The sequence below is a fragment of the Scaptodrosophila lebanonensis genome, unplaced genomic scaffold (assembly GCF_003285725.1).
Source record: "Scaptodrosophila lebanonensis strain 11010-0011.00,11010-0021.00 unplaced genomic scaffold, SlebRS2 tig00000098-arrow-pilon, whole genome shotgun sequence".
Lineage (NCBI taxonomy): Eukaryota > Metazoa > Arthropoda > Insecta > Diptera > Drosophilidae > Scaptodrosophila > Scaptodrosophila lebanonensis.
In genome coordinates, this window is record NW_022060568.1 from 2,559,990 (window position 1) to 2,575,621 (window position 15,632).

At 38.3% G+C, this 15,632-nt stretch overlaps 1 protein-coding gene across 1 annotated transcript in view; it reads left to right on the plus strand.

The window, feature by feature from the left end:
* LOC115627822 (protein pangolin, isoforms A/H/I/S-like) overlaps positions 1-15,632 on the plus strand; it is a 59,323-nt gene that overhangs the window by 6,333 nt on the left and 37,358 nt on the right. Inside the window, exons 2-4 of the mRNA XM_030523656.1 lie at positions 755-1,243; positions 1,403-1,451; positions 10,606-10,703. Of these exons, the coding sequence (XP_030379516.1) occupies positions 1,079-1,243; positions 1,403-1,451; positions 10,606-10,703 (312 nt within the window). The 5' untranslated portion in view covers positions 755-1,078. The remainder of the gene's footprint in view (positions 1-754; positions 1,244-1,402; positions 1,452-10,605; positions 10,704-15,632) is intronic.

Consider the following 15,632-nt stretch of genomic DNA (forward strand, 5'->3'; position numbering starts at 1 on the left):
CATTTTTGAATCCTTTCAAGAATTTTGTTCCTGAAAATCGAAAGAATTGAAAAAAAATATGAGGTATTTTCTCGCTTGTTTTAAAAAATTTTCTATTTTGTCTTTAAGGTTTTTAAAAATCTAGTTCGTTTGCAATTCAATCAAAACTTGGTAGCCAATTATTGTGTGCCTTTCATTCGAAGAGGAATGAAAATATTTTAAAATCGAAGCTATGCTTTTAATTCTTAGGTGTAATCCATTTTTTATGTCTTTGAAATAATCATTTTGTTTCCGCAAAAAGTTGTAGTTATGAATAGTTATAAGCTGCCTAAAAATTAAAGGTTTAACAAGCCTGAAAGAAATGAAATATACTTGTATACGTCTATATTTGCTGATAATGTACATACATGTGTGAGTCATTCAGGTACTTCTGACTTCGTAAATATCGCCAATTTTTATAAAGATTTGCGAATTTTCATATACTATACAAGTATATTTCATATATATTTCAAATATGAGAAACCCCAACGATTGCTAACTATTTTTCAAGCATACGAGTCTATGGAAATGTATTATACAACTTTTGGCCACTTCGTTCCGGAAGGGTCGAATTCTGAATTGAAGTGGAAATAATCAGTTGTGGTTTGTCGTTTTTTTTTTCGCATACTACAATCTTTTTGAAAGCTTTCTTTTCATTTATTTATTTAGCCACATATTTACATGTACATAAGTATATAAAATATATATATATAATGAATTTGGTTTTTACTTTCAGCCAATAATACTGTAGCCAAATATCGCGTTGAAGTGCCAAAGTGAAATCGTCGATGTGCAGAGAGATGCCCCTTAAAACGCCAGAATATGGGCTTAAGGGGGCTTAGAGCGAGGGATGGCTGCGCAGCCATCCAGGATGCCCAGATCCAGATGCGATTCAACGATCTAGTTATAGTTATAAATTTACTCTTGAGCACGTTCACCAATTGTAGTAGCGATTATAGCGGCAACAAGGCGCTCGCAATCGAGAACGTTTAAGAGACCACAGAGCAAGAAGAAAGAGAGAAAAGAGGGAGGCGCCATCGCCTTGAATTACGGTAAAAAAATGCCGCATACACACACACGCCATGGATCATCCGGAGATGATTTAGGCAGCACCGATGAGGTGAAGATCTTCAAGGATGAAGGTGATCGTGAGGATGAGAAAATATCATCCGAGAATTTGCTGGTCGAGGAAAAATCTAGCCTGATAGATTTAACGGAGAGTGAGGTAAGAGTTCTTCTTCTTCTTGTGATTGTTCTTATACCCTTGTTAGACTGATAATTATAATGCACCCGTTTATTATCTACATAGCATCTCGTATTTGTTTTAACAACGCTTTTTCTTCTCCCTCTCTCTCTCTCTCTTTTTATGATCGGCTTGTTCCAGGAAAAGAGTGGCAAGACAGTGACAAGACCGGATCACAGCCCGGTTTTCAGTAAGTAGAAAACATTAACTGAACATGTTTACATAAAACTATCTATATATATATATATATGTATATAAAGATATATGTATATCGTACATATGCTATATGACTAGATTTTTGTATTGGAATCGCATAGACACCTATTTTTAAGATACGCATGCATAAACAAGGCGGCGATATATCGTGAGTGTGTACGAGTATGTATGTATGTATGTCTGTTAGTCTGTCCATATGTATGTATATATGTCTGTCTGTCTGTCTGTGACTTCCTATCTACTAACAAGCTGTAACAAGTTCCAAGCGTTTCTCGACCTTTGGCGCAAGAAGGACGAACAGAACCACATGGACTTAAGTTTTTGCTCTGAATTTGTCGGTCGGTCGGTTGGTCGTTAAGTCGTTTAGTCGGTCGGCCGATTTCGATGTCGAAGATGTTGGTAGTTGCGGGCGCGCCAACGCAACGGCACATACAGCCCGGCAGATACAGATACACAAACGGATATACATACGTACTATACAAACATACATACAAGGCACAAAAAAAAAATAAAGTGTGGATGCGCAATGCGCTTATAAATGTTGATGTGCCTGTAAATATGTATATATATGTATGTACATGTGTATGTATGTATATGAATGTGAATGTCGTTGCAAGCACACATGTGTGTACGTTTGTGTGCGTGTGTGTGTGTGTAGTATAGGTAGGAGCGAGCATAAGCAGAAGAGCTCAGTCATGGTGAGCCAAAGCAGTGGGGAATGGGCATGCGGCACGAGCATGGGCGTAGCAAAAGGGCCCAAACAAACGATCAGCGCACGATCCGATCGTTCGTTCGGACTTTTTGGTTTTTTCGGTTGTTTTTTGTTTTGTTATTTCTTAAACAAGCGCGCTGTAAAAAAACACACAGCAAACAAAACAAAAATAAAGGGAAATGTTTATCTTAATTCTCTCTGTAGTTGCATTTGATTCTGTAGGTGTTGCGGGCGCTGATAACCGGTGGGTCGCTTGTCGCGCTCGGTACCCGACTGAGCGATAAGATTTTACACACATACTATGCACATATGTATGTATGTAGATGTATAATTTACAATTTATGATATATGCTATAAAGAAAGGGCAATTACAATTGACACTTTCGTTTCGTTCATACTTCGATTGCAGATATATCTTGGTAAGTGGAACCAATCTCCTTAGAACAATTTTCAAAATTCACATTTAGAGGTTGTCTAGAGTTTTTGTTGGTCAGCAATATTTAAAGAACAACTGGACTTGCACTTGTTGCAAACTCAAGCAAGTTAGAATATTAAAACAAAGGGGCTTGTATATTTAAAATTTGCATTGATATTGACAACAGTGTTATAATTTTTATTTGAAATCAATTTAAAGTAATTCGAAATAGAAAGCGATTTATTTTGATGGTTATTTGATTTGTTTGAATATAAAAAATAAATTTTAGAATCGAATTTATTCTTCCCCCGAAGTTGGAGGTGTAAATATGATTTTTTTTTTATAAAACCACCAGTTCTTTTGTATATTCTTCAGATTCCGCAGATGGTGAGAAGGGATGTGGAGGGGGGAATATAGCTTGGAGCTTAGCAAATTAGAAGGGGGTCAGCAATGCGCAAAATTCGCAAGCTCATTAACATTTGCAGCTTGGATTCGAAGGCACGATCGTTGTTGGCAGCATTTCGAGAAGAGCGCCAGAGAGATCCCAAACGCGTTTTAGGTTTCATGCTGCTGTTGCTGCTGCGGCTGTGGCTGCTGTAGCTTATTCTTCTTCTTTGTCTTCGGAGTCTTCATGTGCTTGTTCTGCTTCTTCTTTCCGATGCATGTGTGTTGTACGCACATTGGGGCCTTGCATTGTTTTGGCCTTAGCACGAATGTTATTCTGCCGGTGCAGACACCAACCACATACATATATATGTATGTATGTATGCATGCATGTCAGTTTGTGTGGATGTGTATGCAACCCATCCCCAACCCCATCCGTTTCCCTCCACCCCATACATTCCCCATGCCCCATGCCCATTACCCATTACCGTGTGTGCACACACAGACATGCGGTCGGTTCTGGGGCTCGTGTGCCCATCATCATCATCGTCATCGTCATCAAGGTGATGTGTTAAGGGACGTTACGGGGGCGGGTGGATAAACAATCGGCTGCGTTGAGTTTAACTTCGGTATTGTTCCCGTAGTGCTAACAAGGTGATGCAGATCGCTTCGCCAACACGCTACTTCACCTCCTCGTAGTAGTCTTCTTCTTCTACTTCTGCTTGTGCTGCTGCTGCTTCTTCCTCGAAGTCTTGTTCTCGTCGTTATTGTTGTTGTTGTTTCTTTCAGTTAAATTTTGCTTTCTTTTGGTTCAGCGGCGGCTTGTGCGTCTCTCGCTGGGTGTGTGTGTGTGTCTATGCAGATATATTTGCGTGTATGTGTGCGAACTTACAAAGAATGGCTACAAACATATGAATGCACATTTGTAAATACATACATACATACGTATGTATGTATGCATGATGCAAGCTTATGTGCATCTACATATGTATGTGCATATGTATGTATATTTGTATAATGCATGCATGCATTAATTTTTTATTTTTTTTATTTTTGTTGTTGCTGTTGTTGGTTTCGCTTGTGCGGATTATGGGCAACAGCATTCTTATGGATGCGTTGACATAGTAAGTACCAAGTACCAAACCAAAGTCGCACAAAGTTTAAGTATTTGCCGATATTTTCCAACTTAAATTCTATACACCCACACGAACACACACACACACACTCGTTCCCAATTTTGCGATACGGTGTAAGCTTGACAGCAGGTCAGATTGAAAGTGTTATTAGCAATCAATGTTCAATCTGAATTGCATGCGTTAAAGGCAAATTATGTTCGGTTAGCATATGCAAAACGTATATGTATGTATATACATACCTACATAGCCATTTATGTATAATCAATATCAATACATAACCGTGGCAAATACTTACATATGTGTGTACATATGTATGTAGATATATGTACATAACTTTGTCTGTATAACACACACATGTGTGTATATTTTTACCAACTTACACATACATACAAAAAATGTATACACATGTGATGTTGTTGTTCTTTTTGTTGTTGTATTGCCTCTGTGTTTTGTATATCGTCGTATGTATGTTTGCATGTACATATGTATGTATGTATGTTGAGTGCCCGCGTCTGCGACGAGACGGTGCTGTGCTGTGCGCCGAACTTAACTCGTTAGCATCGCGTCGCCGTCTACACTTTAAAGTCCATAACAAAACAGTTAACGAGCTTTTCCTCTCCTTCTTTACCCTGCGATTCTGCAGAACAATGTTCCAAACGACGACTACGCTGACGACGACAACGACGACGTGCACACTTACCAGCGTCGTCGTCGTCGTCGCAATCTTCCAGAGTTGCGCAGTGGTGTCCGTTTCTGAGAGGGGTCGCCATTTTAGAAATTGCGGAGTTGGAGTTGAAGTTGAAGCTACGCTAGTGATGGCAGTTCGCCAATTTGTATAACACTTGTCAATGGCGGCGAGAATTTGTCGTTCTCAGTATTTGATTAATTTTTCAATTTCAATTTATTCGATTTTCTTAAAATCATTATGAATTTAATGTTAAGAGTACAGGCAGCAAAGCCTTTACTACTTAATTAAACGAAATGGAGAAATATAAAAAGTTAAAGAACAATTGTAAAAGAGTATTAGATTAATCGCAGCCAAAATATTCAGTGCAAATATTTATATTCGAGTATACGTACATATAATAATTTGTTTTATCCATGAAACAGATGGCATCCAATTGTCTGACTTATTTTTATTGGCGCAACAAGACTCTAAACCCCATATCTGGCGACAAAGAAATATTTGCGTTATCCTTCATTTGTTCATAATAGGCTTCTCATATTTCTTGGTAATACATACATACATATGTATATTTTAAGCATTCATTTTTTGTTATTGTGCCAACATACAATTATTTCATTAAAAAACGAGACACTGCGATAGGAAACAATCACACTACTGTTAAAAAGCCGACGGTGGAAAAATGGAATACATCCATAGCCTCATATTACGCATAGAGCGAGCGAATAGACCGATAAATTCGACTAGCTTGGCAGAAATATTTGAAAACATTTATTTGTCTTAAATAATGCATGGTGTTTAGTATAAAGCGCTCATCAGATTTATTTCCATTTTCTAATTAATACAAAGTTAAGTCGAAATATATTCTCTATATATGTAGCCAGCCTATAAACATGCAACTTTTCATTGCTTTAAAAGCCGAGTCATAATCTGTCATAATAATGCATTCCTTCCATGTACTCGTACAAGGTCCATAATACATTCTAGCCTATAATTGAGTACATATTAGGTATTTACTTAGATGTTTGAAAAATCACAGATCTTGTTAGCAGGCCGTCTCACAGTTCTCATAATTACCAAAAACCAAGGCCTTAAGTACACGAATTTTTCAGGCAATGTTGTTGTTGTTATTGTTGTGTGCGGTGTGTGTGTGTGTGTGTTTGTTGGGCTAGTGAGAATCCCCGGGGCCTCTGCAAAAGATGCGACGTCACTGTGAGCTTCGCTTCGGCGATCGAGCCGGGCCATGGAGGCATTTAAAACCATTTGTATGTATGTTTTGTATGTGGTGTTGTGGCCAAGTGAGTGTGATTGTTAATATGTTTGTGTGTATGTGTGTGTGTGCTTATGTTTCTGTGTAGGCTTCTTCTCTCCTTCGATCAATTCGATTTCTTCAGCGTGTGTGCTTGCGTCTGTGTGTGTGTGTGTGTGCGCGCCTCCATGTATGTATGCATGTCTGTCTGTACATATATATGTCTGTATGTATGTATGTATGCCCGTGTGTAAATATGTTTTTTCACTTTTTCTTTTACATATGCCCAAGTACGTCTGCTTCACTCTTGGGTATCCTTGGAAATTAATGAGTTTTCGTGGAATCGGCAGCCTCGTTCGATGTCCGTCCCTCTGCCAGTCCCTCCATCTGTCCATCGGTCCGTTCGTCCGCTAGTCCGTCCCTCTGTCCATCCTCCGTCGTCGCCCGCTGCCCGGTTAGTGCTGTGTTGATGTTCGAAGTTCTCGCTGGCCGGCCACTGCGTTCTGTTGCCATTGTTGTTGTTGGTGTTGTTGGTGTTCCTCGAGAGCTCGCTTGGATTATTTCTTGTTGCCCATTTACCTTACATACTTTTTTGCTGCCTGGCTTCTCCTTACCATTTTGATTTAAGGCTTTTTTCTGTTTTGTTTTTGCTGCTGCTGCTGCTGCTGATGTTGTTGTTGTTGGTGTTGCTGTTGCCGTGTTTTTTTTTTAGCATCTTGTTGGGGTTTTTAGCGTCAGTTTTTCCCTTTGCTTGCTTTTCTAACAAGCTGTGAATTATTTAATGATACGATACGTTAATTTTTGGATGCCTGTGTTTTATATACTGCACATACACGCATACATACAGCTTTGGTTCTTCTTCTAACGAATGAAGACGAACTTTAGACGAATATTAATGTATACTATACATGTATACATACTTGTATGTATGTACGTTTAGTTTATGCTTTTCGTTTGTGAGCTTAACGCTAGTTGAAACGATTTCCGATTAGCTTAGAACTCTAGTTGCTGGCGGCTCAACCTTCCGGCTGTCTGCTTACACAATACATTACACACATACATATGTATGTATGTACTTAAATACATACATACATATATAGGGAAACATTATATCTATATATGTACATACATATGTACATACATTTTTATTTGTTCCGCCTTTCTCAGCGTGGCTTCAAAAATCCAAAATGGACAAAATAAGCCGAGAAAAATACAAACCAAAAAATTAAGTTTAACCAGAGACGTCTCTTCTTGTTTTTCGAAGTATTTTAATTGATTAATGAGCTGAGTGGTTGAGTTATTGTTGTTGTTGCTGTTATTATTATTATTATTGTTGTTGTTGTTGTTATTGTACGCCAGGCACATCTCATAGCTCAGTTTAGTGCGCATGTCGGACGCCGAATTCATTCATTTAAATATTTTAATGCCTCCTTAATTGTTTCGAAGTAAGCGTTATTAGATGATGACCGAAGGCCACAGAAATCGCGCGCTCATATGTGTGTGCATGAGTGCGAGTATGTGTGTGTGTGTGTGTGTGTATGTGTGTATGCCACGGCCCTGCCTTATGCACATGCATAGGCCTAGACCCCAGGCCGCAGACTCATCGACACAAATTACTTTCCTCCTCAATGTTCCATTCATTTATCATTTTTTTTTACTAACTGCCGTTATTACGAGCTATGTATTTATGATGTTCATATGATGTGTGTAAAAGCCCAAAGAAATGTACTTAAATGTGTGGAGACATGCTTTTTTAAAGCCAACTATACATATGTATACTGTCTTTAGTACTAGAATACTTACCCAGTTAATGAGACTTTTTTTAAAAAAAAAACTGTGTCCCACTAAATATTTTCCGGTAAAAAAGGTTAAAACACCTTTAAGAATAAATAATGTATGAATTCTTATTTTTGGCTTATAATGATAATTGTAAAACTAGATGGCCCATTTGAAATTGAAGGCACAAATGGGAATTGATAAGAATCGGTTTCGAAACATTTGAGGCTATCGAAATAGTTATTGGTTTCAAAACGAAAACAATCCACTTATCTTAGTATGGGAGACCCTGTTCTCTAAGATGTTTAACTACAGTTGTCCTTTCGATATTTATTTTCAAATGTTTGACTTTCAGAAACACTATCTGTCTTGGCAACAAGTTGTTTTAAATATTCGGTTGGAATCTGAAATAATTATAGGAATGACCTTACCTTTGCCTTCTTCGGAACAGACTTATTCGTTTCAAGAACTCCTGCGAACTTCCCCTAAGGAGTTGCAAACACGTCTCGACATTGACAGCCGCTCCGCTTGTTGTTCTTTGTGGTCGCAATTAGGCAGTCATCGGGTCGACTCCTTTCTCACACTCAAACAGCCTATCATGTGAAATATTGATTGCTGTTATACGTTAACGACACGCCTACGGTCTCCTCTACTTCGCACACTTTAGTTCGGCGATCGGCGTTGATGCTAAAGACCTTTTTTCCGAGTGCCAGTCCCAACGTAAAAAAACCATACATATGTACGATCACTTTTAAATTTGTTTAAGAAATATCTCGTGGTGAAGGTAAGCAATGCACAATCTAGCTATGCATCGATATTACCCTTTTTGCCATTCTTAAGTTTATAATTCACCGACTTCCTGGGACATGTGGCCAGCTTCCTAACTGCTTTGTAGACTAGTGGAGCGACCCTCGTACAGAGTCGTAATCAGGTACAGAGGGAAGCGTAAAAGAATTCCTGCTACTCTTACATGCATGATCAGCGCGATTAGAGAAGTCGATTTGGGAATTAGCTTCTTTACTTAAAGCCATGGGACATTATGGTCATTTTTCAGCTTCAGCCATCTTCCGTTTTGAGTAATAATTCCCCCACTTCTGAATAATAGTGCATGAAAATGCACTTTTTTGTGGCAATGGCCATCGATCCATGACCTGCAGGTTGCGTTACTAAATATTCGTCCACAGATCATTTATTTTCAGCCCCTTACCCTGCTGTTTGCCTTATTTAAATGTGACCTTTCATGATTTACGCTTCGTGGTGGTGATCCCATTTAATCACTCCTAACCCGAAGAAAAAAACAAATCAGTTTATTTGGTGTGGATTTTTTTTCTCCTTTATTTTGATTGTTAGGATTGAAATTAGGAGGAGTTTTTTTTTGTTGGTCTGCATTTTCTTCTATACATTTCAAATGCTTCATTAAAGGAACACGCTTAAGACGTACTCGTATAGGTATAGGTGAGATAAGTTGTTTTCTCATTTATTTAGAGATACTGAGAATTTCGAGTTTTTTCTTGACCCTTGAAAGTTAATTTAATTGAAAACCGTGCATAATTTTTAAATATATTTAGGCCAACTTGTCATATGTACATAACTTTTCACAGCTTACAAGAACAAATAGGTTGATTTGCATTTTAAAAATATTATCAATCATATCTATAAACATTATTCTATCTAAATTTTATCTAATCGAAGGTGTAAATGGCTTATTAAAACATTGAAGTCTCAATAACTGCAAAAGTTGTAAGCCTTCATTGTTCAGCAACACCAAGTAGAACTGCATACGATGCAAGTTTATGTCTTATTGGAATAGAATATATGTAAACCAAAGGCTTAAATGGGGAATGTTATGTTTCATATAAAACTATTGCAAAAGATTCTATGAAAGCAACAAATTCTGGTTATATGCATGGTACTGAAATACTGAATAAATATAATAATCATACATAGACTAATAACTAAATATGATAACTAAAATAAATAGATCAGAGAATCCTGATGCTAGTAAATATCCAGATCATTTAGTACATGAAGAATGTTGCACTAGAATGGACGAAACAGTTCATCAATTTTTACATAATTTTCGTTTCGTTCAAAATATGTTCAATTGGGCGGGTCATTCAAAAGACTTATTGAACTTCTTCAGTGACTTTTGTTCCTTTTTATTCAGTTCCTACATAATGTATTATTTTATTTTCACAATTTAAGCATTAAAGTGGAAATAAAGGTAATTAAGTTTGTTATTTAATCAGCAAGAAAGAGGTAAATGGGGCATTAAAAGAGAAATTGAACAAGCTGAGTTTTTCATGGATTAACCAACGAATAAAATGTGTGATATCGTCCGAAAAGAACATGTGAACGCATTTTACCAATATGTCCGAATCTAGTCTTGGAAAACTAACAGACTACAACGTCTGATCAGTATTAGGATAAATTAACACTAGGAAATAACACTTCTTTGAGTCAGAAAAAGCAGTACCATCCGCATTTACTTACAATAAATCGTACTACAAGTATGTAGTAAGTCTCCTAATCGTACAATTTCCACAATTACAATTATAAAGACAAAGTATACGAAGTAATGTTCAAACTGAAAAACTGCGCTACAAACTGTTGGTAAATTACTAAGCCATAATATAATCTACAATTCAAAAAATAAATAAATAAATAAAAAAAGAGAAAAAAAGTGCTTGTGCTGTTGCCACGAATCTGGCATCGCACACAAAAACGCTAGTATGCTCACATTTAATAATCTGGCTTGTGCTCCATTTCAGATAAGCTTGAACCTCATGCACCCAGCTTTAATATGGGATATTTGGTGTCGCCGTATTCGTACACAAATGGAACTCCCGGCGGCCTGCCGGTGACTATGGTAAGTGTGGGGGAGTGGGGGAGTCATACAATCGTATAAACATACAGGCGGGAGCACTTTAATGTTACCGTTCTATACAAATGAAACGTGTGGGGGGATTGAACTTTACAGCATTCATCTAACGTATGTTCATACGTATGTACGTATGTATGTTTTTGCATCCACACACTACTATATACTATATACATACATACATACGAGCATACGTTTATTTAGTAAGCTTTCCAATAGTACAATACAGATGTATACCGTGCTTTCTTACTCGCCCCCTCAGCGCCAATATTCTTATAACAATGCCAGCAGAAAAAAAAAAAAATAATAAAAGAAGCAGAAAGAAATACCCATTGAAATTGTCGTTGCGAAGCAATGGACTTCCACGTCACCGCAGGATTTACTTGTTTATGTTCTTTAAACACATAATGCCTAAGAAGTCTTATCCCCGTAAGAGCATTAAAAATGCACGCTCATACACTTGTACAAATTCATTCTCGCAGTCAGTTCTCCAGCTCGGCTCAGCTCCTCGCCATACAAATCAGTTAAATTGAGCGGCAAACATAACACAGGATACATCAATGCAGTGTATCTCAAGGGCCATTGGTGACCCTTCCCAGGAGTTATTGATGAAACTTTTCGGAATAATGGATACAGCCCAGAGCAAGATGTTCACTTTAAGCATGAAGCTCTCTGCCGGGTCCTTTTAATTTACGGAGTTTCTGAATCGAATACCTCTCCCACTTTTACAAATAGAGGAGGTTGCTGAGCCACGCTCTAGTTTAAAACAAGAAACTAACGCAGCTGTTTATTACAGACTTGCCTCATTCTGAGTCACACATTAAATGAAAGCGCGTTCGAGAACTTTTTTATTTTATAAGACCTTTTAGGAGTGAATATATCTGAGAGTAGCGTTAGTTCGTTTTTCATTTAGAGCTGATAGCTTTTTTATTGTAGGAGTCTATCGAGTTCCCTATCCGATCACAGCCACAGAAGATGAACACAACCATCCAAAAAAGCTTAGAAATCCGGTATACATACGTCCCCCATTGTCAAATATTAGAATGATAATAAGTCCTACTACGCTCTAGCATACTTTTTGTAATGTTGTAGCGTATAGTGTTCCAAATCTTATACCTTCCTGACTCACAACTAAAAAAGGGACAGGGTTATTTCGTTATTGTTTATAAGCCACAACTGTAGAATCTGCTTTTTGATTTAAAGAGCGATCCAATTGGGTTTGAAATCTGAAACCTCTCTTGCTCTAAACCTCACTTTGATTTCAATTCCAAGCTCCTCAGAAATTTTTTTACACCGAATCAGAGCTTCATGATCTAGGAGAACCTTATTTTGTTTTTATTTTACAGGTAGAATGAGCGTATAGGGTTCCAAATCGAACAATAACTCCCTCACTCGCAGATAAATAAATAACATTAAGCCACACTTTCTATTTAATTCGAATGCTCCATGATGTAGGATTTAAAGCCTCCTCGGACTATATTTGTTTAAAGTAGGAACCTATGGGCTTGAAATCAGTGTGAGCCTAAGTTCGCGTTCGGCTTAAAGCTTGCCCAGACTTTTATTTTCAAACGACGAGGAACGAACAGCTGCTCGGCTCACATGCCCGCCCTTTTTGGCGATCCTGAAGACTAACTCGTCGAAACTCCGCCCACTGTATAATTCGTAGAACAATTTCTACGCTTGCCCACTTGTCACATTGTAAACGTTTCAAAATTCGTTGGGTGTCTGTGCCCTGTGCCTGGGAATTCCAAAGTATAGTTATTAAGTCTTTTCATGCATTTCAACGCTGCCTAATTACAGGCGAGCGATATCTACTTAAAATGGGGGTACCCTAGAACAATTTGTTGTTGCTATTGCTACATTGTTAAATTTCCAGGTGCGGTGGCACTTCTCTTTATGCGACCGCCTCACGACCGATGCGCTCGCTTCAGTGTAATATTTCAGAGACTATCGAAAGGGTTTGTCGCCCGCCATACATGAATTACGCGCGCATTTGAGTATTACAAATTATGTATTATTGTGCCAAGATTCGAAACGGGCATGCCCTTCGAGCCCAGCACCCTACCCTGCCCTGCCCTGCCCTGCCCTGCCCTGCCCTGCGACTGACTACTCAGTGCAACAAAACGGCAATTAAAGCGTTAAAGGATGGCTATTAGGGGAGGTTTGTCAAATTATCGCGCCGATCCGTCTAGCGCTAGCGCCCCGTCGACGGCTCGAGGGCTACACATATGATGGGTGAACGATGACATTGAACCGTATAAAATACATTTAGACCTAGGTGTGTATATATACTTGTATACTTGTATATGTGTGTGTGTGCTCTGTTTTGAAGTGTTTAGGTTCGGGTGCTGCCCTCCCTTACATATATGTATATACACAGTATACTTGTACAAGTATAGTGGCATGTACCTGCCTCCAGCAATAAATACCATGTCATTTAAATAGCCGAAACTATTGTTGCTCTTTATTTGATGGTTTATTTCTCTCTATTTGGTTCCTCTGGTTACAATTATATATGACAAATGAGGTAGGCAGGCAGGCAGGCAGGCAGGCAGGAAGGAAGGAAGGAAGCCACGAAGCCAGCAAAGGGGATCTTCTCAATGGATATGCTGACAATGGGACAACAACAAAACGGAACGTGTCTTTATTTTATTAGAGATTTTGACTGCCGCATGTCAGAGATGAACAATAAATGCATTCGAAAGAATCACAACAATGTTTGTAAAACAAGCAAATACAAATTGTGCAGGAATGTTAGTATTGCCGGGTATACTCGTATAAAAATAGTTCCAATACATAAATTAGGGTTTGGCTGGGGTGGGGTTTTATTTATATTAGGATTTGGTGTGGAAAAAGGTTAATCTACCAGGACTTACGATAGTGGCGTTCGTCCTTAACAGTAAAGCGGTTGCTACCTTGATCACCTTGATAGGGGAATATAAGTACAAGACCTTGTCGTTCCCCTCAATGTTCTTCAATGCCTTCCTTGCTGAGCTGCAGTCTGACGCATTGGCTTCTCGAGCACAATTGGCCTTCCATCTTAGGCCCAAACTTTCCTGGTGCTTGCCGTGATTTCCTCTTAGCTTATCCACGATTTTCCAACTGCCTCAGTCAATAGCGGAAATAAGAGAACGAGTTTTATGTTCTTCGATATTTTTTTCAAATTGATAATAGTTTCAAAAAACGAAATCTCATGCAATAAAAACTGAATAATTTGTGGAAAGTTTTCATTGCGATGCTGATGGCGGCACAGTGATAAATAAGTTCAAAATTCTTTAAACAATTGTAGCTGCCCACAAAAATATATATAAATGCGTAATAAAAGATCTTATCCGATCGTTTTTAATCGGATAATTGTTTAGTCGCTATTTGAGAATATATCGGCAACATTGCTTCAGATTTATAGATTTCTCAGAATATAACTTATTTAATTTGTTTTTGTTGGTATAAAAATATGTCATGTTTAATCAAAATCGGGCCACCACTTGCTGTTAGTATTTGAATTCAAAAAAAAATGCATCGATATAAACAAGTCTGTGAAGCACTGTCAAACCAGTTTCAGAGCTAAAAGAAAATATAGGAAAGGCCTTGGAAGTTTTTTCGAAAGAAATGCTCTCTGGGAATTGTTAAAATTTGCTTCCCGGTTGCAAAAAGTGATAAATGTTCTTTGTACTTATTATCCGCCAAAGGTTTATCATTCTATGTTATTAAAGAACTACATATATATGGCAGTAAGATAAGTTGATAAGAATAAGCCTTCTGATAATTCCAATATTTTACAATTTATTTTATAACTTTGCTTTTATAGCTTCGCCTCATAAAGGTTCCGTTTTTGGAGCGCACCAGAATTTTAAAGAAATTAAAATTAAGGCAAGAAATCAGTTGTATGTACTTGTATGTATATTGAAGTGCCTTTATTTCTGCCTAAATATGAATATAAATAAAATACTAAATGAAATAATGCTCTTATTGTTTATGTTATTAATTATTAATGCCTCTAGCATATAAAGTGGTTCCCCCATTCTAAATCATTCGCTTTGAAGAGAAAGGAAAACTGTAGCGGAGGAAAGTCATTTCAGATCTCCAATCAGGCACAAGATGCTTAAGTCCGCAATGCCTCATAAATAAGTTACGTGCTGGTGTTGTTGTTGTTGTTGTTGTTTTTTTAAGGATCAGTTCAATAACATTTATTGCAGAACACATTCGAATTGTTATTGGTGTTTTAATGAGTAGCGCAAATAATTGGATTCAGTAGTTGGTGTGGCGCTATTGACGATACCTAGTGAACCGTTAGAATTGGAAACGGATATATTGAGCTCGACCACACACATAACACACACACATAGACGGACACACACTCACTCACACGCACGCACCGCAACCTGATGAGCCGGCGAATGTGGCGAGTGGTGTCAATTCAATTTCCTCGGCGTTCGTACACCGAGTATTTACGCTGTGGGTACTTGAGCAAACAGCAAATAGAGACAGAGGCGATGACGGAGACGAAGACGGAGACGAAGACGCAGTCGCAGACGTAGAAGAAGATGGCGAAGGCAAGACAGTGGTAGTGGTTGCTAGTGGCAGAGAGGGAGAGGCGGAGGCAGAGAGAAATGGCAATAGGCGAAAACGGAACGGCAAAAGCAATCTACCAAGTGGACACCTTGTTGAATGCCCATGCTTTTTTTTTTCTACGGCCGGCTGAGATTGCACACAGGTTATACCCTTGCTATTGTGTTTATTGTTGTTGTTGTTGTTGTTGCTCTTCTTACTGTTTGTTGTTGGCTTCTAAAGCAGCCCGTCTCAGTGTATCCACCCCGAACAGTAGTTTTGTGTGCGTGTCCGTAGTTGCGTCCGTGTCCATGTCCGTATTCGTATTTGTGTCCGTGTCCGTGTCCATGTCCGTGCCCTTCCGCGCCC